The sequence below is a fragment of the Helicoverpa zea genome, chromosome 19, assembly GCF_022581195.2.
Source record: "Helicoverpa zea isolate HzStark_Cry1AcR chromosome 19, ilHelZeax1.1, whole genome shotgun sequence".
Classification (NCBI taxonomy): Eukaryota; Metazoa; Arthropoda; class Insecta; order Lepidoptera; family Noctuidae; genus Helicoverpa; species Helicoverpa zea.
The window spans coordinates 1,274,568-1,299,072 of record NC_061470.1 but is presented as its reverse complement, the minus strand read 5'-3'; the positions used below and the strand labels follow the sequence as shown (position 1 = coordinate 1,299,072).

The window sequence follows — 24,505 nt, the reverse complement described above, 5'->3', positions numbered from 1 at the left end:
TTGGAATCACCAAGTGTGACCCATAGTCCAGGATACTGCGGACTAAGGCATTGTAGACCAGTTTCATAGTGAAGGGATGGGCCCCCCACCAGACACCAGCGAGAGCTTTTAAGATGGAGATTGCTCTTTCGCATCTTTGGATCAAATAGTTAAAGTGGTGAATCCCGGATAATTTTGAATCTAAGAAAACGCCTAAAAATTTTGTTTTATTATTTATGGGAATATCTTGTCCTTGAATGTTAACTGAGACCTGAGGGATCAGTAGTTTTCGGGAAAAAATCACTACCGAGCTTTTTGGGGCGGATAACGTGAGACCATGGTTCAAAAGCCATGTGTGCAGAGAGTCCAGGGAGAGACAGAGAGATGAGGCAGCGTCCGCAATAGATGAATTTACTACATACAACACTAGGTCGTCCGCGTATTGTAGAAGGTGGCAGTCACAATTAAGGCAGGAGCCAATGTCTGCTGTATACAGGTTGTATAGTAGTGGGCTCAGAACTGAGCCTTGGGGAAGGCCCTTCCACGTCTGTCTCACCTCAAATACCTCCCCCTGCACTCTGAGCATCAAAGAGCGAGACATGAGGAGTGCGCATATACATTGTACCATCTTACCCGGAATCCTCAGCTGTTGCAATTTTTGCCTGAGAACTGGAAGAAGGACGCTGTCGTATGCGGAAGAGATGTCAAGGAAAGTGGCTACAGCAGATTCATTTTTGGAAAAGGCTGTACGGATATCAGTAACCAAAATTGCCACACTGTCCATGGTGCTAAGCCCCTTTCTAAAGCCAAACTGATGGCTCGGCAGTAAATCCCTAGACTCCACCAACCACTCAAGTCTATTTTTAATTAAATGTTCCAATATCTTGGCCAACACTGAGGACAAAGCAATTGGTCTAAGGCCATTCGGATCATCAGCAGTCTTGCCGGGCTTCAAAAGGGGAATTACTATCTGAGCTTTCCACTGTTCGGGAACCCAACCAAATTGATAACAATAATTTAATATTCCTAAAAAATACTTTTTTGCTTCAAAACCAAAATGAACTGCAAATGAGTACGGTATGCCGTCTATGCCTGGGGCGGAATCCCTAACATGACGTAACACCGCATCAAGTTCCTCCAACGAAAATGGTTCATTCATAGGATCGTCCAAAATATTTACAGACGGGAGCAGAAGTTCTGAGGAAGAAGGAACATAGGCTGGAGCAATTTTGTCGAAAAAGGATTCAGCAGTTTGTCTCGAGATAGGGGAAGAGATAGATGGGGAGCAGCCTCGCCTGAAACGATTAATGCTCTTCCAAACTGCTGAAATAGGAGTGGAAGGGGATAGAGAAGTGCAAAACTTAACCCAACCGCGACGTTTCTTCTTGCGAAGAAGCCGTCGAGATTGAGCTAACACTCGTCTGTACCGTATAAGATTGACGCTATTCATCGCATCATTGTACTGTTTTTCGGCCTCTTTTCTTTCTTTAATAACCGATGTGCATTCTTGATCCCACCACGGGGGTGACGGGATTTTATTTCTGGCACAGTTGCGCAACGGAAAGGTAGAGTCTGCGCTTGAGGTAATGGCCGAGATAAAGCCATCGTAGCAGCTCTTAGCATGGCAGTGACCAGAAGAATCTTGGAAACTTGAATTTAAATTTGGAAGCGTACTAATTTTCCCCTCCAGTAAAGATGCAAACTTCGACCAATCAGGTTTGGACAAGTTGTACTTCAATAGTGGAGGAGAAGTTTTCTCTAAATAAGTTTTATTAATTAAAGTTACAACAATGGGGAAATGGTCGCTACCATGCGTCAGAGTAGTACATTCCCAATGAATTGATGCCGCCAACTCAACTGAACAGAATGTGAGGTCTACACAACTCTTTTGCTGTCCTGGAAGGGATCTACGAGTAGGGCTACCATCATTTAAGATGCAAAGGTCTAAATCATCCAAGATTTCTACTAAACCTTCCCCAAACGAATCACAACGATTGGAGCCCCATCTAAAGTGGTGACAGTTGAAGTCACCCATGACGAGCACAGGTCCTACTATGCTATTCAAAATGTCCCTAATGGTGGTTAAAAACCTACGCTGAGGATGGGAAATATACACCGATAAAACAGTGATACCCTCGATTCTACACGCAACTATATTCATATCACCATCCAGAACCGGAAGGGACAAGGTGGAGAGGGGGACACGATTATTAACAAGGAGAGCCGACCCTCCATAGCCATCAGATCTGTCACATCTGAGAATATTAAATAGTGGTATATTAAAACTGAGACTCGGGGTGAGCCAAGTCTCAGCTACAGAGCAAGCCAGAGGCTTGAATTTGTTGAGGAGGAATATGAGGTCGTGCTTTTTATGCCACACGCTCCTCACATTCCATTGAAGGAATACTTGGCGAGGCGCCATTTCTAATATTTGATAAAAGGTTAGTTAATTGGTAGGCAACGTTGGACGGTAATTGGGTATTATTGGTGGATAGGATTGTAGATAGAAGTTTAATAAGTATATCTATTATTGAGGAAACATTACTATCAATGAATGGGTTATTCAGAGCGCAGCCATCAGGCTGTGAAGGTGCAGGGGAGTTAATAATCTGCTGATGGGCAGCTTTATCATAAGAGGGAGATAGAGGGGCATGGGTCCTTGGCTTAAGGAAAACAGTTTTGCGGTATGACTGAGTGGGGGCGGGAACTGCTTTTGCAGCATTCGCATAATTGCGAGAAGCAAGTGGGACAGATTTGCTAGCTTCAGCATATGAAAGGGACTTCTCAGCCATAACCGTCTTAATGGCCTTCTGTCTACCCAACTCCGGGCATGACTTGCTATTTGCAAAATGATTCCCTGAGCAGAGCACACAGAATGCCTCCGCCTCAGAAGTGCTGCAACCATCACCAGGGTGATCATGGCCGCACTTACTGCAGCGAGGCTTGGACCGACACACTAGTTCCACATGACCAAACCTGCAGCACTTACGGCACTGGATGGTGGGATAAACATATTGCTGAACTGGAAGGGAAGTGTAACAGCAAAAAACTCTTTGAGGCAATACTTGGCCATCAAAGGTAAGTACACATGTCTCTGTTGCCTTGAATTCAGTTACTCCATCTATAACTACTTTCCTGCTTATGCGACGAACTTTCAGGATTTCACCACAACCTGAAGGGACCTGTAAGTATTTTTGGGCTTCCTCTTCATTTAAATCTGTGGGAACACCAGTCACAACTCCCATCCTAGTTATATTAAAAGTGGGGATTGAGGCAACATAGCAGTTCTTATGTAAAATGCTGTTAATAATAAATGAGTTTGCATCCTGAGGGGATTTAAACTCTACAGACACACGGTTCCTACCAACTTTTTTAACACCATCACGGACAACGTTAGTAATATTATGTTTTTGTAGGAATATTCCGAAAGTAACAGGGTGTAGAGAGGTACCGGCGTTAGGCTGGGGCTCCAATCGAGAGACATGAACGATAAAAGGTGCCTTATCAGTAGCTGAGTACCTGCTGCGGCCAACTAGGTTCCTTTGTTGTTTGGATGGCGGGGTTGACACGCTAATGTTAGCATCATCTCCGGAGCGTTTCCTGGTATACGAGGTTGATGGGGTCTGGGAGTCCGCGATGCTGCAAGCAACATCAGCGAGTTGGGATAGCGGATAGTTGGGGGAAAGAGGAGCATATGCAGAGATGTCGGGAGGATCGGGATCGGGAGGTTTATTTTGATCCATTATGCTTATAAACAACTAGTAAGTTACCGAAATAACAGTACACCACTGGAGACAAACACAAGGACAACACACAAACACAAAACTAAGTCACAAAAGTTCACCAAAACACTTAAAACGGCTGAAAATTCTAGGCACACGTGCTAACCAAAGACACTCTGTGGCGAGAATCAACTATCACGGTTCATGAGATACAGCTTGGTGACAGACGGGCGGACAGAGGAGCGAAAACAATAGGGTCCCGCTTTACCCTTTGGGTACGGAACCCTAAAAAAGAATAAAATGAGCACAGCAGAATCCCACAGGGCGGGCGTTTTGGGGGCTGTCTTTTGTTTTTGACGTTCGAAAAGTGCTGATTTATCAGCCTAATTTGAATAAACGATTTTTTTTAGACAGCAATAGGGTATCAAATAAATAATGAAACAAAACAACAATATAATAAACTATTTATTACATAATTATCTACACTTCAAACTGCTGATCAAACTGTTCCTGAGTAATTTTCCGCTTTTTAAGCTTTTTCATAAGCGCTATATCCGCTGCGAGTTCATTCAACTCTTCTTGTGTGACCGCTTTACGCTTTCGCTTCTTTCCGCTATCTGGGTCATTCTTTTTCAGCTCTTTTCGCTTTTTCCGCTTCAGTTTGCGCTCTTCTTTGTTCTGTTTCGCTTGCTCCCATGGTTCGGATTGTACCTGAAAATAATGTTATCCAGATTAAAAGCAACCCTTTAAAATTTATAAACGGGAAAGTGTGTATGTATGGGTGTTTGATCCTCTTTCACGCTAACACTTCTGAATGGAATTTGATGAAACTTGGAAGTAATATAGTTTCTTTATAAGAGGAAACCCGGCGGAAAATTGTTTTTTTTTTTATAATTATTTAAGTTCGATTCATAAAGTCATAAACAAAAAAGTCACTCACCATTTTCTTTTTCTTCTTGGAGGGCCAAACACCAGTCTTCTTAAACTCGCCCAACTTCTGCAACCTACTGGCTTCCTTCTGCTTATCTTTGTACGGTATACTGTTAAAATCTATCTGCTCCTTTGGTCCCACAAACTGGTCCTTATGTTCCTGCTTTATTTCGGGCATGAGGGGTAACTTTAGGAGTCCGTAGCTGGTAGCTATGTGGCCTAGGGGTAGTTCTTTGAATTGCAGGAGTAGGTTACACTCGTGTTTTGTGTAAGCTCGCATGTGAGAGACGAAGGCGCGCTGTCCTTTGTCTAAGACTGATCTGTCTTGTTTTTGCTGTTCGTGTAGCATTGATAGCACCTGGAAAGATAGAAAATTAGTTTTTATTATAAAAGATATAAATGTTTTATGCTGTTCGTCTGGGGATCAGTAAACACACCAATCTTGCTCCCTGTATTTGTAGGTCAACAGAGATTAAATTCTTACTAAGGGTTCCCACACAAAATTTTCCTGTCTGTTCCGTTTTCACGCCAAAACTACTGAATCGATTGAAATAAAAGAAGACGGATCACAATCCATACAAAATTGCCCCACGTCCTATGTACAATGTGACGTATCTCAAAAAAAAGATAAAAATGTTTAAAAAAATATGGCATACTCTCTAATTCATTTTTTTTACACCTTCATAAGAAAAAAATGCTTTAAAAATTGTTCAGGCGCTGTTATGAAAACATCGTTCATAGTACTATGAATGGACTATTTTATTAAATTATTTTTTTGTTTGATAGAGTATACCTCACAGGTGGTCCCATAATCATCAGGTCAGGATCTGATGATGGAAACCCTGAGAAATTCAGGGCAACTTTTGAAAGTTGTAGGCATGCGCAGAATAAAAACTTGATTATAAGATGTATGTCTTATAACATTATGCAACAGTGAAGATTCGGAGCTAACCTGATGATGGAGACGAAAGAAGGTCGAGGGAACTCGACAACTGAATATGTACTGAGTACGTACGTGAATTTTAAATATAAAACTTTGAATGAATATTAAATTCGTCTATTTATAGATAAAAAGTTACGATTCAACGAACCGGTATAGTAAGTACAACACTGCACCAAAGAGCTAGCAACATTATTTGAAAGTTTGACATTTTGCAAGTGTCAATTTAGTCTACGAGATTAAAAAACAGACTATAGACCGTGAGAATGGACACAGGCTACTTCCTATCCGGTTGCGGTAGTAATCCTCGCAGGAGACGAGTGAGAACAAATAGTGATATAGGTAATTTATTGGTGGAAAATAAATCCATTTGGATAAATAAAGGAACAATTGAAATAAGTCTATTTTTAACACATGACACTCACTTTCTCCTTCAATTTAGGACTAATCTTGATCTCATCCTTGGACTGCCTCCAATCTTTCAACTCCACCATCTGATTGGTCTTGATGAAGGGCACATAGGTGTCCTCAGTGGGCAGCAGCGGCAGCAGCGAGCAGCCCGCCGCGCCGCCCCGCGCCGTGCGGCCGACGCGGTGGACTAGAGAGGCAGGGTTCGTTGGCGGCTCCCATTGGAGCACCCATTCTACTTCTGGGATGTCGAGGCCTCTGGAAATATGGAGTTGAGAAGTATGATTAGAGAATTGTCTATATGAAAACTGATAGACACTTTAAAATACAATTTGGGTCTGAATATAACCAGGATAAGGTCTGTAGATGGGGATACCTGGGATTTTAGGGTAATTTTTTAATCCTGGTACTCCAAAAAAACCCCTTGAGATGCTGGTGAAATGGCACAAGTCAAAAATGTGGTAAATGGAGTTTGAGACTCACCTAGCCAATAAATCCGTACACAACAAAATAGTATTGTCAGCTTGCCGAAACTTCTCCAAAATCTTGCTCCTTTTCAACTTCATTTTACCATGAATTGCAAAGATTTTTATATCTGGCAAGAACACTGGTAACACATCGGCCCAATAATCAACGCACGCGCAAGTAGGCAAGAAGAACAGACCTTTTGCAATTTTCCTGTTTCTTAAGAAATTTAGGAGGAATAAAAACTTGTCTTCTGGTTCTACGATAACATAATAGTTTTCTAAGAGAATTGGTGTGCTGATTGTGGATTTTTCTTTAACGCTGACGACGACCGGGTTTCTTAGACCTGCTCGTACAAGATCTTGTAGCTCTTTGGTCTGTGTGGCTGAGAAGAGGCCTGTGCGCCGCTGTCGAGGTAGGTATTGCAGGATCGTGGTGAGAGTTGCACTGAATCCAAGGTCTAGAAGGCGGTCTGCTTCATCCAAGACTAAGATATCCTGGAAGTAAAAAGTTGTGGATATACAAATAAAGTTTCGTACTTTTACAGGTAAATAAGGAATTACTCCAAAAGTAATATTTAGGGATCCATAGACTAACTGTTTAAGTGGGTTGAAAAAAAAATCATTTTATTAAATTTAACTTTACAGTTCAATTGACATTATCAGGTTTTTTAAAATTAAATTCTGAAAACTGCTTTCTGTATTCTGCTATCTGTCTTTTTTTTTTGATAATAAGCAGCCTATTTAACCCACAGGGAAAGTTCCCAACAATGAAATTTTTAAAACTGGGTCAGGAGTTTGGAATCTTTAGTGTACAAACAAACAAAAACTATTTTTGAATAGTGGTAGATTAATGAATTTACCAATTCTTTCAGTCTCCCAGCTAGGTTCAGTTGCTTCCTCTCTGCGAGCAAGTCGCCTAACCTGCCCGGAGTGCACATGGCTATGTGAGCTCCTTTCTGTATGGTTTCCACATCAGCCTCCACTGGTCTGCCTCCGAGGAGCAGTGCCATTGTGATGTGCGACAGCTCCGGCTCTTGGAGGAACTGTTCTATGACCTGGAGATGGGAAGAAGGAGTTTACATTTTACTGCTTACTTACACTACTGATATTATTGTTGGTGACAGCAAAATAAATACTTTATACTTTAAGAATTCTGTGATTTATTGTACATGGATTTGAAATAAGCGTGAAATTCTTAACTTGAAGTTATTAACTTTTTAACATGTTAGCTAATACAGGAGTAAGAGCACAAACAATTTTTTAATTTTTATCACGAGCCTGCAAATGCCTCTTTGAAATAAAAACTTTTAGCATTGACTTTTAAACATGAAAGAATTATTTTATTTGCAAATAACTTTTTACAATATCTTATCTTAATAATAAATATATATACAACATACAACTAACTTATATACACTAAAAAAAAATTATAAAATGGCATCAAAAAACTCCTCATCGCTGCCCACCGGGAGTGTACCCAAGAGGCTGGCAGCATTGCCACATTGGATGGCAATGCTTAATTTTTGACCAAAATAAAAACCAGCCTTTGGGTCACATGAAAGTAGATGGAACTTTATGAAAGGAAACTTCACTACACATACACATTGACACATCTACAACTATTTTCCAATGCTCCGCCTTATAAGTAAGGTCAATTATAAACCATAATGAAGAATAAGTACAAACCGTATAAATCTGTGAGGCCAACTCTCTAGTCGGTGAAATAATGACAGCATAAACGTAGTCCTTCCTCAGCGGTGCCTCCTTCTGCTTCTTTATCAACATTTCTATCATCGGCACGACAAACGCCAAAGTTTTACCAGACCCGGTCACCGCTTCCGCCACCACATCTTTACACGACATGATTAAAGGTATTACTGCAACCTGGATAGGAGTCATGGTTTTAAACCCCTGTTTTTCAATGCAGGATAACACAGGCTGCGACAGCGTGGGCGTAACTTTAGCCCAGTCTTTGATAACCATCTTTTATTTTTATTTTTCTAGACGGGAAAGCACATTATACACCAAGTAAACACCATGTGGATTTGACACTAATTTGACATTGATTGTTACTTCTTCGTTCAGTAATTAATATAATTTACTGCGTATCTGGGCAGCTGGTTTACGGAGCTGCAAAAGCTCGAGTTATTTGTCTTGAAAGATACTTTTTTTTGTTAATTACTTATCACCGTTCATTTTGATGTTAATTTTTAAAATTGTATTATGGTTTTATTCAAGTTTACTTTCCGAACAGATGTTTCAAGGAGGCGTTCAAATACTTGATCGGTAAAAACATAATTTAGATGTATTATTGTTTTCTTTAGCTTTGTAATAATTACTGTAACAACATCGCTTTCGTGAGTTTGAAAATGTATAGCAAAGAACATTTCTAATCATCGTATACATTATATTATTTTAAATAGAAGTTGATTTGAAAACTGGAAACTTAATGTTTTATTTTCAATTTCCAATCAAGTATAAAATTGGCAGTGCAATCAATATATGATCAATATGGCGCATGTTGATATGACAAATTGACAGCTGTGTTTTGTCCCGTACGCTAGCTGTGATGTTTATTTTACATCTCCAGATAGATAACAACAATATTTAACCATGACGAGGCCGTTCGGTAACAGCGACAAACGTTTTTCAATCGACGATGCATTTGAAGAGGAGACTGACGAAGCCATCAAAGTTTACGGTGCCACAGGAGACAGATCGCCGTTACAGAACAAATACAAAAATGGAAATGAATATCTGGCCAGGTAAATAACAATTAATCTCATAACAATCATTATTACTGTCATTAACACCCATATTTATGTACTTTAAATTGTATTTCTTTGTGTTAAAAGCACAGTACGTTCGTGACCTTCTCATGAGTCATATTTCCTTACTGGGCCAAAGGCAGTTGAACCCACGAGTCTTTGCTTGGTTCACAGACATAGTTCGGCGTACTGGGGCGTTAATTAGTCGTTAGCGATCGCTAAATAATCTTGGACGCTGACCTAGTACTTACAGAATGCTTGAACTCGTTTTATTGGCCTCATAAAAGATAAAGAAGTCGGAATTGAGATCTTATTAAAATATTACGTTATTTATTTTTGAATTATTTGAAGAATCTGACAATATTTTCTAATTGGTTTCTGTTTCTAATGGGTTTTAGATGATTAATCTGTTGAATTATAAATGTATAGTGCTCTATCAAAGCAGGCTGTAATATATTCTAAGCACAAAGGCAGTATGCATAATAAAACAATTTATAATTCAACTGAAGTGTATTGATTGCTTGACGTCTATAATTTGAATGAATTAAAAAACTAAATTAGAAGTATTTCAACTTATAAAATATTTCAAAATTTCTCACTTCCTTATAGGGTGCAAAGCTCTTGACATATTTTTTTAAATAACAATCTTTGCATCACTAATGATCCATAGCCAATATCAGATATCATGCATACTCCTTACATAAATGGGCAGAGGCAAGTCAAATTATGGAGCCTGTTTCCACTGGCTTGCCTTGAATGGACTCTTTAGTATGTAAGAAATGTCACAAGTCAATAACTGTGAAACTTGAATGGAAGTAATATGTAAAAAATACTGTATTTCCAATCTTAATCCCTAAAATTAAAAATAATAAGTCTTTTATACACTGGCTTGAGTAAAATGGTTAGATGGCTCTTGCCAGTTACTCTCCATAAGGCCTACTTCTTGAAACTGTCCACCTAACTATTCTGACATTTCTTAAGCACCTATAATATCTGGTCAGATCAGGTCTATACAAAATAAAAGCTTTAGACTTTGAGTCCACCATCTAGTCATTTCCTTCTCATGAGAGAATCAACTATAAATAAAGCACTTAAAATGTTGTAAATTAAAAATAAAATAAAGGTTGTTTTTTCCTTAAAAAATAAATCAGGCCAGTGTTGTTATTGACGCAACTCTGATCAACTTTAGTGTTGTTTTTAATTACCACAATATTTATCAAAACCACAACATATCGTGCATAGTTTTTCTTGCTGAAACATAAATAGTAACAAATATGATTTAAGTTATTTGTTTGTGCACAAGTGAGTTGCTAATTGTACTAATATAATGCATATTTAGCCAGTTTGGTCATACTGCAATTAGTATTAAGGATTTTTCAAAATCTAAAATCAGTTGATCAATTCAAAATACATTTTGAATTACCTACAATGAGTTGTATAATCTATTGATTCAGTGATTGATTGCTAGCTAGCTATTGTTTCCATTGTGGCGTAAATAAGCCATTTTATGTTTCAGAAGGAAAACTAACAAAATATACTGAAATAATCAACTATGATTTCATTTATTGTTCATAGACTTTATTGGTTGGTTATTTGCCTACACCTATATTTTTTTTACTTGGTAGTAGCTTTTCCTTATTAATTCATATGTATATTAATATGGAGACCACGCCTCGGCAAACGTAGTATAGGACATCCTCAGGCATGGTGGAGTGATGACTTGTGCAAGACGGCTGGCAGGAGCTGGATGCGAGAAGCCGAAAATCGATCTCAGTGGCGTGCACTTGGAGAGGCCTATGTCCAGCAGTGGACTGCGATAGGCTGATGATGATGATGATTTTACTAATATTATAAAACTTAAAAGTTTGTTTGCTTGAACACGCCAATCTCAGGAAATACTGGTCCGATTTGAAAAATTCTTTCAGTGTCAGATGGCTATTTATCGAGGAAGGCTAAAAGCTTTTGTCATTTTATCTTGGTTCATGCCTAAGTTACCATGGGATGCAGGTGAAATCACTGGCAGAAGCTAGATCTAAGAAAAAAACGATTTGATCACAATTCAAAACATTTACTCTGAAAGTTTTGTCACAAGTTTTTTATACTGGAAAGTACATATACGAAATGATTCACCCATAAAAAATGCTCCATTTCATGTTCTCATTCTGTGACCCCTTGACACAGCATGGTCATAATGAATGTACTAAGAACTCATCAATTTAAATGGTGACTAATCATATTGCTATGGTCTTCCTCTCATAAACTTATGTTACTCAGTCGAGAATATCCCCTTGGAGTGGCCAGTTAGTTACAAAAAAGAGGTTTTATTATGTGTGACAAAATGAAGTGCAGTGAAAAGAGTTTTGATACTATCTTCGTAAATGTCTGCTTGGAAAATAACAGGTGTCTATTCTTTTTTTTTTATCTTAAAATTGTTATATGCCTAAGATAATTTGGAAAGCCTAAGATTAGTTTTTGTTTGTAAAACCTTGTGTTTTGCAAAACGTACTACCAAATTGTTCATAAGACTTTAATGTAAGCATGTGATTGCATCAGTACTCGCCAGGCAAAATATATTGTCTTATTGTTTACTGTTGTTATGAGCCAAACAAAACAAACCAATGTTTGTTGCATTCATATTCTTGAGTAATAGATACTTACCTACATTATTTATTTATTTGTAAACATAGGGAGACTCTCAGTAGGTACTTGCAAGATTAAACAATTCATAAAATTATATAAACAGCTAAATAAGATCTCATTCAAATTGAAGACATAAGAGATAAGATTGATAGATAGATAGTAAACAATATTCTTCACGTTAAGTTTGTTTATGCACGACCACGTGCGTTTACACCTTTATTACCTAGGTATTTGAAGCGCTTTGTAAGACTTATTTTTTATTAGCCTATGCTGTCCCACTGCTGGGCAAAGCCTTCCATCTTTCTCGTCGCTGTTTGTGTCTAAGTCTTCTCTCCAGCGTTTCCTTGGTCTTCCTCTCGGTCGCCTTTTATCATCAAGGATCCATTTTGTGGTTTACATCCACTACAAAAATAAAACTGTTTGAATAAAAAATGTAAAATATTCATTGCTTTAGGGTAGTCAGAACCCAGAAAGTCTGACAACCAGTAGTCAAGGGGTATTGGGTTGCCTGGGTAACTGGGTTGAGGAGGTCAGAAGCCGACCAAACATAGTTGAGAAAAGGCTAGGCAGATGATGATAATGATGATTAGATGCCCTACTAATTGATATTATTTTGTTTTGATAATTCCACAGAGGAAGGAAAGTAATTACCTACGTAACCAATGACTATTCATGTAGGTAAATGGGTACTTAACAACTTGTAATTAATGCTAATAATATTGTGCCCGGATAATAATTTTGATAATGTTGCAGTTCATAGATAAATTTAACTTAATCTAGTTTATTCGCGATAATTGCCAATCAAATCAAAGTCTAAAGTTTGCATTTGTTGCCCGGTAATGTTTAACGTTTTAATTTCCTGGTATTTTCTGTTGTTTTTACACCAAGTTAAAAATACGTAACATAGTCGTAGCTGCGTCTTTATAAATACTTTAGTATGCTTTATGGAATATACTTCAGAATTTCTGCATCGTTTCTATATATAAAACTATTTGATAAAATAGGTAACTCAAAGCAAAATCGAGCCAAGTAGAGGAAGCAGGATAGGAAAAGGTGTACAACTATCACATCATAACTTTTTCATAGCAATATTTTCATATTCCCACATAATTATCTGCCCATGTAAACGAAATATAAGCATCTTATCAGATTACAAACCAAAGCAATATTAGAAGATAAAAAAATGCAACGTAGGTAATGAAAGTAAGCGATTATGTAGCTATGATGTTACTGCAAGGTCGCCTTCAGTTCAATGCTAAACTAAATCTTAGGTAGTATCTCTAATTGGCTTACCGCCTTAGGCAAAGGTACATGACGCTTACAGTGTAGCGATTGACCCTGCATGTAATTTAAGTGGGTTAAAATTCCTAAGACCGAGCGACTATCTTGTACCTTAAGACTCTATATAAGTACTAGCGCACTTAATAATAAGTAACTGAGTATTGAGTATTCGCCTTGTCACTCTGATTTGACTTTCCAGAACTTTCTAAAGACTTGTTATCACCATTCACGCCCTTTATGCTTTATCGTATTGTACTTGCAACTATCAATAATATTTACAACACGGGGCTTATCAGTCTCCAGTCAAGGGCATCGGCTACTATGCAACATTTCACATAGATAAGCTGTTTCCTAACTTTCCCTTTCTATTTGCAGCAGCAAAACCTACAAATGCACGGAGGACACCACGTCACGAGACTCCGACTCCTTGATCCACGAGTATGTGGAGGCGACGCAGTCTATGTACTGCTGGAACCATCCCAAGGTGAGGGAGAACTGGAAGACGGTATGTGCTGCCGTGGTGTTACTCCTGGTCGGCGTGGGGCTCCTTGGCATGGGCGCCTTCGCCGTCGCTGAGCCCGAGAACGGCCTCCAAGGTGCAGTATTCTTCGTAGCCGGCATGATCTGCTTCGTGCCCGGAGCCTACCACGTCGTGTACATCTGGCTCGCGGCCCGGGGACAGAGGGGCTACGACTTCTACCATCTCCCGCTGTTTACCTGATTCCTTTTACTAGTTAAGTTTGAGTAAGCTTGTAAAATGAGTGTAAATTATACGAGGAGTTCGAATATCATGTCTGGAGATGTTTGGTTCGCAGTTTGTTTTGTTTTGCTCTCTAATGAAGTTAAATCGATCCGATGTATTGTAGATAAATGAACAAAAATAATGAATAATAAGGGTAAGTTTTATATAACATAGCTTCTCTTGTTAAAATTTAAACAAAAAAAAAGAAAAAAATATATCTACTATTTCGAAAGATGCTTCTCCTATACGATATGTATGTGGATGAAATTGGAACTATTTATTAAAAACCTAACTTTAATACTGCGTTAGAATGTTACGTAGATCGTCCTCCTAAATAATTAAAGAAAATATAATATTCGATATAAAATATACGCTATGTACCTAAGTACAGTGTTCTCTCTGTATCTATGAAAGGACTAATAAACTTTTATAGATACAGAGTCCTACGATATTTCAATATTTCCTAATGTAAATAATGAACACCGTTAAATATTTTAAATGTTACAATTTAACAGATAGTATTGAACAGTTGAAAGAGAAAGAAATAATGTATTTTCAGCAAACTACTTAAATGTTTGGTAACTAAATATCTAGTGATATATTAATTTTAAACATAATTTTAATAGACTATTGAAGTGCCTAGTTGCATAGATACGTAGAGATTTGAATTTACATAGCGACTTTGTAAGTTTTTAATCAGATGACATTTTCACAAATAGCCACCATTTTTGTGAATTTGGCGGGAAATAGAGAGCAAACGGTTTTATTTATGGTCCACAATTCATTTTGCCTCTGGTATTTATAGTGTCGTGATATAACCAAACTTCCATGAAACTAGTTATTTTATATTTCCCGCCAATGTATCACAACTTCATATTTTAAGGCTACTGTATTACTTTCCTGAAGACTAAGCAATGTTTTGGACTTAATGTTGGATTATGTTAAGAACACAAAAATATTATCCATTTAGGATTCTTTTACATGCATTTTTACTATGATGCCAAATATCTACATTGTAGATTTTTTTGCGTTTTATAAACAACTTTTACTCTGCCAAAACAGGATTTGTATTTTTGTACTTTTGAGACCTGAATCGCAGGTTGCAAAGAGAAAGTAGGTACCTACGTTTGTGTATTATTTGCATAGCCTTAATCTTTTTAAAAAGGATGGCTACAGTATTTTTTTCTTCAATTAATTATGTTGTTTGTGATTAAATTAGTCCTACGCTTAACTAAAGACAGAAAAAAAGAGTTGAGCCGTTAAAGGCAGCTTTACCTACGCAGCTGCAGAAAACCGTCCACAAATATTTTTGAACTCAGCTGCATAATAAAATGTCATTCTGCATAAATAAATTGGGCATTTAAAGAATATCTTAAATGGGTAATATTTCTGTGTAAAGTTTACCCATTGATTTAACTATAAGAAACTCAGCTTACCTACTCCTATTACTTACGTCTACCATCAATGGGTGTACTTAGATAATGTTATTATTTTATACGCCTTTGTTCATAGCTTAGCTTGTGAGATTGAAGTGAATCAAATGCTAGTAAGACATTGAATGAATGACGATCGTGAGCGTGCATATTATTTTTAAAATTATTGATACTTTTTTGGTATAATATCATAAAATTTCGAGTTTCGTTATCCGCGCCTTGTTTCCAAGGATAGTAAATGATGAATACTTATGAATAAATTGAATTAATAATTAACTCGAAATATTATGTGATGTGATTTAAATTATCACGACGAAACTCGAAATTTGCTATTTATTATTATTTTAGCATAATATAAATTGAATTATGCTCATTTTAATATTAATTTAAGTCGTTGTTCGTATGTGATATAGTGACTGATTTCGTACGACATATCAGTATGTTTATTTTAATGGATGCGTTCAGAATACCTTTATTCGACATTTTGGGCTGGATGCACTTAAGGAAAACCGGATTATGCCGAATTAATTTCGAAGAAGAAACTCTTATTTACATTCTTTTTGCGGTTTTTCCGCTCGTTTTGGGGAACTGTGGCGGCATTTTTATTTTTCATGATTGCCTGCCTATTCGCTGACTGTACCTATTAAATATGATACAAAAAGTACCTTGGTTAATGTTTAGGAATTCTTCATTGTAACACCAACGTAACTAAAACATATGACGGAATTAGAAGCCGTTGACGTAGAGTATTCGTCATTTTATTAGGCAGACGTATTTACTGTTCAGTTATACTCTTATTTACAAAGAGGTCGGTTAATGAATCACCTGTTTTCAAACGATTTGCATAACAAGTTTGCTGAGCAACGCTGACGTTATGTTTATAAATAGAGATTATCTCTCAACTGTCGCTGTAAGGTTTCTCAACGCATCCACAAGCTGCATGGGGCTTTATTATTGTATATTTGCGCAGATATTCTACCGTTCCTTAGGTTGTGTTCAATGCTGGTTCCCATTTACTATCCTATTCTATATACATATGGAGTTGTAAATAGTTCTTAATAAATTAGTCATCTTTCTTCATTATTGTGTTTTATTTCGTAGTACCTATTGAATTACATTTCTAGTGAACCAAAAGGACGACGCTAACAACAACAATGGTTGACCTAAAATAAGACCGACAAGCCTTTCTGAGTTACCAATTATTACCTATTTACTATTTGAATTTCGCGCCTTCAAACCAAAGGGCGCGAAATTTAAAATTGGGATGTAGCCTGGTTTGTGCTTTGATTATATAAATCGTGCAATGACTTCAAAAATAAAGACAATCATGAAAGTCTTCATGCCTCTAAAGATTTTAACAATGTTTGAAGCAGATTCTGATTTACTTATGAAAAAAATTACGAGACACTGGGTGGGTTCCACTATTTAACTATTATGATAACCAACCATGAAATTATCATTGGTCTAGTCAACTATTTGACCGCAGCTGGTTACTGTATGGTTATCATTATAATTCAATGGTACCATCCACCTCTAACTTATACTTTTAGTCACATATCCTGGATTACAATTCAGCTCTTCCAAGGTATAGTTAGTTACACCTTAGATTTAGGATCCCACTACAATATGACAAATCAATCAACAATCAAATAGGTGACATGACATCTATGGCAATGTGGAAAAAGTCCAAAAGTGGACACTCAAAGTCCACTTACTAAAACATAGCGGACTAAACCCAAGAATTAAAATATAATGTTTTACAGTACTGCCTACTTAGTAGTGTAATACAGAACCAATAAAAATGAAACACAAGTTATATTTTATTGCTATATTAAATGCTTTCTAGCTATTCTTTTTAGTTTGAAATGCTGTAGAAATCGCAGTTCTCCATTCCAATTCCTGAGTACTTCCATCTGCTTATGGTCTAAGAGATCAGGCATCTCTAGGCCACATGTTTCAAATTCTTCATGTTCATTTTTCTTCGTAATGTTTATTATATCTTCCCTGCTGGCATGTTGGCGGTTTTTTCTTTGCCCAACTGAGTTCTTCAAAGCAATTTGTTCCAACTCTTCGTCAAAACGCGCCAAATACTCCTCAATCAATTCCAAAGTCTGTTCTTTATTTAAAACTGCACAATCTTCCGGTATTCTTTCTTTGAACCATAGAATCTTCTCACCAATGAGGTTTTGTTTTATGTGTGTACCTACTTTGTTCTGATCCTTCTTCTCGTGTTTCTTTATTTTACTTATGATTTTTAGGGTTTTTCTGCTGTTTGGGTGTTTCAGCTTGTCGATATCCTTCTTAATTTTAGGCATTTCGAAGTTTGTTTTGGTTAACTCCGCCGCTTTCCTCACGTGTTATTTGTTGTCAAAATTGACAATGACATGCGTATGTATGACAAAATGACAAATTACAATACATTGAAAGATGAATTAGTTGCGTTTACAAAGATACTTTTAACATAAATTATTATTTCTGAACTATTGTAATGGAATGATTTTGAACCAAATAAATTAATTGCATGATTTATTGATTTCAATTACAGTACGACTCACACTAGTCATTCGATTGATGATTAAACTTCGGTTATGATTAAACGAGATGAAGATTCTCATAGAAATGAAATGAAATGAAATCGTTTATTTTGCAAGTTGGACATTACATCACTTTTACACGTCATTTTAAGAACGCTGAGGTCGGCATTTCCTAACAGACTGATCCCGATAGAAGCAAGAATATTTGTTTGTTTATGACTGAACTATCAGTACGACACAACTATTGAAATTATTTAGTTAGAGAGAAAATAGCTGTCAAGTTCTGAAATTATAGTACCTATTTGAATGCTATGGCAACATCTAATCTTCATCCGTTATTTTTAAATTAATTCTATCAAGTTCTCTGAATAGTTTCAGTATCAAAGTTCAAGTTTTTGTTATGACGAAGGGCAAGTGGCATTGATAGGTAAGAAATAAACCAAAAGACATTCATACCTATACTTCTAAACCCAAAGCACCAACAAGTATTTGTGACCTCATTTTCTTTGTTGTTCAGATAATTAAATAATAAAGCAATCCCTGAAAACAGTAATTCCGTTACTTGTCAGTGTCAAAACAAATAACCTAAAGTTTGTTTATCAAAAACTTATTTTCGTCCTCAAATCTACAAAGATTATAATTTGCTGTGACATTACCAATTACAAAACAAATCATCATGTTCAAACGTCCAAAACCCGGTGAAGATGAGGACGACATTCTTCGCATGCAAGAAGAGTTTTTGCGAGAAAAACAGAAACAAAATGTGCAACCTGCAGCTGCAGTTACTAATCTACGACCACAGGAAACCAGTAAAAGGCCCAGTAGTTCTGACACTCGGAAACCGTCGAAATATGCACAAGCCAAAGGTCTTAAAGGTGAAAAAAAGGCGCGATTTGATGACTCTCCCTCAGTTGTCGGTGACATCTTAGAAAAGAACATAGAAGACCCAGAAATAGATCAACCGGAACAAGACGACGACAAAGTATACTTCCCTAAAGTTATTCCGTCATTATTAGGGGATATTGTCGAAAAAAATATAGCAGATTTCAAAGAATTTAGTACTAAAGAAATGCCAGCGCAAGGTTTTCCTGTAGTTACTAAGAGATCAACTATATTTAGTAAGAGAAATGCTACGTTGAAAAATGAGAGTGTAAATATGGATGTAGATGAACCAAGTACAAGTAAGGACAGTAATAAAACCTCCAACGTAAATTTGCCTTCAAAAAGTTTTGTAATATCATCGGCAGATGCGGATGCTATACACAGTGAAAATCTAAAGTTGTTGAGTGGCATGTCGGAGAAAGAAATTCTTGAAGAACGGAGTAAACTGCTTTCAAATATAGACCCCAAAATTGTAGAGTTTTTAAAAGCCAAAAGACAACAAGCTTCATTGCCTAAAACTGTTGCAATAGAACAAGCACCCAAAACCCAAAGTATGGAGATTGCAGAACAGAACATAGACACTACAGTTGCTTTGCCAGAAAACAATCTGTGGGAAAATGATGTATTATCCCACCCGGACATTAACAAATGGCTTCATTTCAATTCACTAGAAAAAGATAAACTGGAATGGATGAAAGGCATAGAAGAAAGCAAGAGAATCAAGGCTGACGAGCCTTATGAAGCAAGATTTGACTTCAACGGCTATCTTCTACCATATACTTTGGAATATAATGAAAAGACTAAACCACTATTTCATCACGGTGACGAGCCACATAGACCGGGGTACTCAATTACAGAATTGGTTGAATTGACCCGATCTTCAATCACTCAGCAAAGAGTTATGGCCTTAAATACAATAGCTGGTATCATAGAGTATTACAGTGCAGGCACATACAAAAATGTCATCGAAATACCTATTAGCAAACTGTTCTTTATTGTCAGAATAGCTATGGATGACAACAAAGTTATTATTTTAGAACCAGCCCTAAGAGCTATGAGGAATTTGCTATACAACAGAATTGATGAAGCCAGCTTGGATGCCTTGATTGGTTTCGAAGAAGGCACATTACAGCCTTGTTTGGAAAACGATAAGTCAGAGATTGAAGAATTACAGTCTAAGGAATCCGAGTTTACCGACTACCATTTAGCTGAAATTGATATCATGACTGCACTTCAGCGAACTGAAATCCTTCAGAGACTGTACTATATATTGGAGACAATTAGACCAAACTTCAACTGTGTACAATATTCCTTACAAATACTGTCTAGATTAGCCAGAGATTCGGTACAAACTGCATTGAAGATTGTTGAGATGGAGCACTTGATGAAAACAATAATAACGAACTTTGTGCCAGTAACTTCCACAAATTTTGTTTTTGATCCCAATATTGTGTACAAAGGAAAGCCAATATTAGCTGCACTCAAGTTTATAAGAATCATGTCATTACAATCTATTGAAGTAACAAGAGCTCTACTGACTAAATATGACATACTGAAACCAATTTCTGAATACATAAGCTCAGGGGTTGATAGAACTTACGGATTAAAAATACAGATTGAAGCCTTTTGTATATTATCAAACCTGTTGTGCTTTGGCTTAGGGACGGATGTGGCTATATCACTCTTTCCGGTGATTATCACTGCTTTACACAAACATGTGAAGGGAACAGATATATTTGTGGAATCGTCCATTTTATCAGCAACACATGCTGCAGTAGTCCTTCAGCTAATGAACAGACTCCTAAGATGCATTCTGGGAGGAATGGACAGTTATAAGACTCAGATATATCCCTTACTAAAAGAAGGAGTTCAGAAATGGATGGGACAATTGTCTAATGCTACCAGATACACATGTGGTCATTTACGCCTTCTCTGTTCAGCGATAGACTGCTGCAAGACTGTCACTCTCATAGAAAATCTACCAATGAAGTTCCTTAACGATTCCCTAAGGACCCTTTCCCAGTCGCGAGGATTTGAAATGATTATTAAAAATCTTATACCCAGTTCCAATTTGTTATCTGGATTGGAAAATAAAGATCTACATTTGACCAAGAATTTGATGTCTCTTGGAGGATCTGTTATAGATTCAGAGCAGAAAGTATTGCCAATCTTAAATGTTGCATCACCATTGCCGTTTTTGACTTCGCTGTTCAATTTATTGACTTATGTAAATGACAAAGACATGTCTGAAGCCTTCCTAAGGCACCTGACGCTGTATTTGAGCAAACTCAGCAATAACGTACCAAGTTTGTGTGATAATTGGTTCACAAGAATGGAAACCAACTTTGTTTTCAGTATTATAAAGTTGTCTACTCAATACGAGATTTCGGAAGGCAGTAAGGACCTACTTTATACTGTAGCTAACAAGCTATGTTATATATTGCGAAATGACAAAAAATACGAATTAGATTTTCTTTTCGGTTACGTGGTATTTAATAAGCATTGGTTCACAGCTGAAAGATTATTGCATCTTGTGAATCTAACAGATGCTGATGGCTTTTCTAAAGCATTGACGTCTATTGAAGAGATTAAGCTGTGTTATAGCAAAGTGGTAAATATCACCTACAGAGACACAGGTCCTAACATAAGGTTTAAGAGCTGGCAAGAGCCGATTTTGCCGCGAGACTGGATCTATTTACCGATACTAACACTGTACAGCAGAAGTCAAGAGGCCGATAACGCTCCCAAAATCGTTGGAGAGCATTCTAAGAAAGTTGCTGAACGAATAGCAGCTGAAAAGGAATTCATCATCAGGTGCAGTTTGGAGTGGATACTATTCAACGAACTCTGCTTTCCAGACCTTTTGAATGACATCGATGTAACGGACAGACTTTGCCGAATCATGTGCGTGTTTCTATGCGACAATTCGCTATTTCTGGACCCCAAAATTAAAATATTACTGCGGAAGTGCACAGATATATTGTTCAAGAAGAAATCCAAGTTGAATTTCGACAAACAACTGATTGGATTGAATAATTTCCAGGATTTCTACACTCAGTTCTTAGAGCAGTTTCAATCAGTCAGTTATGGGGATCCTACATTCGCTGCATGCGTTTTGGTGCCTTTAGCTCAGAGGCATGACGTTAAATGGCGGAAACTTCTGTGGTCTGAATACGCAGGATGTCTTAGAGCGCTCGACTGTCCCGGAGAATATCTTTGTTATGACATTAAAGAGTATTTACACCCTGAGGAAACAGACCAATCGCTAATCCAGTCGTATTTCCAAGCGCTTTCCACTAATTTGCTGAGACCGAGCACGATAGCGCATACAATAGCATCCCATCACGCGGCACATTACAAACAAACCTCTGTATCTAAAGAATAAAGATTTATGTACTTATTCATAATTATTTTTTGTTTTGTTTCACCATAAAACACAAAAACCTTCTAAGAACAAATGACCAGCTAGTGTACCTAAACATAGAATTTCATAAAACTTAAAATTTGTGCGTTTTTACAACTAACTGGAGTCATAAATATAAATAGTACTCAATAATTATCGGATTATCTTTGTTCCATTGTTTAGGCTAAACTCTGCAGGCTAATCTGTTGGTGGTTCTTTTCAGTTACTACCTAAGCCATATCTACAGGTAGTTAACGCTTCATATTAAGTACTTGTCATGGGTTCTAGAAAATCGAGAAATGGTTCAATGAACCTATGTATTAGAAAGATATCCGCCGTTTCTATAATAATTTCTCCATGCCTCAGAGAGCATTAGGGAAGGTTTGTATCTGACGGAATTTGGGTCGCGCAACGCCAAAACAGACAAATATACGATAAAACTTTCAGTCATTCACACCTAACCGATCATGCGTTAGTGCGTAGATATATTTACGATACGCTCATTTACGTGCTCTCCGATGCACGGGTGAATCAATCACCAACTTCCAGACTACGGACTGCTTTGTGAAAGTTTGAGAAAACCCACCTAACAGTATTCCGAAGTCAAACCAATATGTCTCTACTTCTTTCCATATATAATTATTAACGACTTGCTTCGCCCGCGTGGTGTGTTTATACAAAGTAGCATATGTGTTAATCCAGAGTATCACCTGTCTATATATCAAATTTCAACCAAACCAATTCTGCCGCTTATGCGTAAAGAATAACAAACATCCATCCATACATTCTCACAAACTCACGTTTAATATAAGTAGGATTTTAGGATACTTAGGTAATAGCTATGTAGGATAACACCTATTTAGCGGATTATGTTTAAAATATTTTGTTTTACTTGTTAATTGTAATTTTTGCACACAATGCAAATGAGAGCACAATGGGCCAAAAAGGTTTACAGCCTAAGTTCCTAATGATGTTTGGTGTTAGGGAGGTTTTCAGAAATAGAGCAGGTAATAAATAAATTCCAAATCTTTGCTACCTGCTGGGTATAAAACCGTAGTATTTTAAAATTTTAATACAGTTTATTTTTAAACGTTACTGTGTCCACATTACCTACATCAGAATGTTGAACATGATGGGAATTCCACGTAATTTCTCGTTAAGCCTGATCATGACAGATCAGAGCGAACAGCCCAAACAAGAGAAGGCAAAACAAATGGAGTATTTCGGAATTTATCGGAAAGACTCCCTATTTGTAAGAATGGAGAAGATCTTCAGAAAAATATTGACCCCGGTGCCGGAACTGATAAGTCAAGATCCTGACCCAATGCCCCGCCTTCAGTATCTCCCGGATTACATAGCCGACCTCATCCGCCGCAAAAAGGATTTGAAAAGGCAATGGGATGAAAATCCCCATGATCGCAGTATTGAAAAGAATTACCACCAGTTAAGAGAAGATATAAGGACGAGGATTCGGCACCATGCAGCCATTCTGAAGTATTTTGACTTCCTAACAAAAACATATCAACGTGGGGAGGAAAAAAATCATTTTTCTACTGCGATCGATACAGATCATGTTCAAAGTTTAGTGAATTACTTCAGAGAGCATGAAGACGATCGTTACCTCTTGTTAATCATGTTTGTAACGAACGAGTTTACTAGGGAGCTGGGAACACAGAGGGAACTAGAGGACAAGTCAGAGCCCATCCACTATTACTACTTCTGGTACGCAATATATGCTACTTATGGAGATTTCGTATTAACGCCGCCACGTCATCGGAAGTACTTTAAATCAAAGTCAAATAGTCAATCTAATTTAGACCTTTACGAGCACTTATATGAACATCATAAATATAACTAAGATTGATTCTAGTTGCCCATTCCAAAAGTAGCTTCCTATGGAGAGGAACGGGCAAGAAACTCCATGGTTAATCTTTTTAAATCATATGAAAACCGATGGAAAAGAAACGTAATAAAAAGTGAAATAATAACCCAGTTGTACTTTTAACCGTTAACCCTATTTAAGCATACAAATAAACGAGTTTTTAATTTTAAGTGTCTGTTTTTTATTTAAAACATCCTTTATTAAACATCTTTGGAAATAAAGATAAGCGATTGTAATTTACCTACCGTGCCTACATCTACATGCACACACATTTGCTGCTCTATGCTCTACTTACATTGTTGTCTTTTTGCTGTATCAATCTGCTGTTCGTATGTAACGCACTAAGTAAAAGGACTAAAAAGGAACTTGGTCTGTATGAATTAAGAAGGATAGGATTAAAAATGTAAGTTCAAAGTTATTGCCTGGTTTCGCCAAGAAAGAAATATGATAAGGATTCCAAGAATTATTTTAATTAAGGGCTTGAATAACACGCA

At 37.2% G+C, this 24,505-nt stretch overlaps 5 protein-coding genes across 5 annotated transcripts; 3 read left to right on the top strand and 2 right to left on the bottom strand.

Moving 5' to 3' along the window:
* Nucleotides 1-4,151: 4,151 nt before the first annotated feature.
* Nucleotides 4,152-8,501, bottom strand: LOC124639802 (probable ATP-dependent RNA helicase DDX55 homolog). Its single transcript, XM_047177279.1, has 6 exons — nt 8,133-8,501; nt 7,307-7,501; nt 6,463-6,941; nt 5,997-6,237; nt 4,642-4,989; nt 4,152-4,412 (listed from the first exon to the last, which is right to left on the bottom strand). Exons 1-6 carry the CDS (start codon nt 8,427-8,429, stop codon nt 4,182-4,184), a joined length of 1,791 nt encoding a protein of 596 aa, XP_047033235.1. The 5' UTR covers nt 8,430-8,501; the 3' UTR covers nt 4,152-4,181.
* A 451-nt stretch (nt 8,502-8,952) lies between these two features.
* On the top strand, nt 8,953-16,390 carry LOC124639487 (transmembrane protein 134). The gene is made up of 2 exons (XM_047176875.1): nt 8,953-9,211; nt 13,511-16,390. The coding sequence occupies exons 1-2, from the start codon at nt 9,060-9,062 to the stop codon at nt 13,854-13,856; spliced, it is 498 nt and encodes a 165-aa protein (XP_047032831.1). The 5' UTR covers nt 8,953-9,059; the 3' UTR covers nt 13,857-16,390.
* Nucleotides 16,391-17,123: 733 nt separating this feature from the next.
* On the bottom strand, nt 17,124-17,682 carry LOC124639462 (translation machinery-associated protein 16 homolog). The gene has a single exon (XM_047176837.1). The coding sequence runs from the start codon at nt 17,623-17,625 to the stop codon at nt 17,137-17,139; it is 489 nt and encodes a 162-aa protein (XP_047032793.1). The 5' UTR covers nt 17,626-17,682; the 3' UTR covers nt 17,124-17,136.
* A 555-nt stretch (nt 17,683-18,237) lies between these two features.
* LOC124639660 lies at nt 18,238-24,181 on the top strand. Its single transcript, XM_047177103.1, has 2 exons — nt 18,238-18,271; nt 23,228-24,181. Exon 2 carries the CDS (start codon nt 23,250-23,252, stop codon nt 23,985-23,987), a length of 738 nt encoding a protein of 245 aa, XP_047033059.1. The 5' UTR covers nt 18,238-18,271; nt 23,228-23,249; the 3' UTR covers nt 23,988-24,181.
* LOC124639659 (RNA polymerase II-associated protein 1) lies at nt 18,519-22,133 on the top strand. The gene has a single exon (XM_047177102.1). It carries the CDS (start codon nt 18,521-18,523, stop codon nt 22,109-22,111), a length of 3,591 nt encoding a protein of 1,196 aa, XP_047033058.1. The 5' UTR covers nt 18,519-18,520; the 3' UTR covers nt 22,112-22,133.
* Nucleotides 24,182-24,505: the final 324 nt, after the last annotated feature.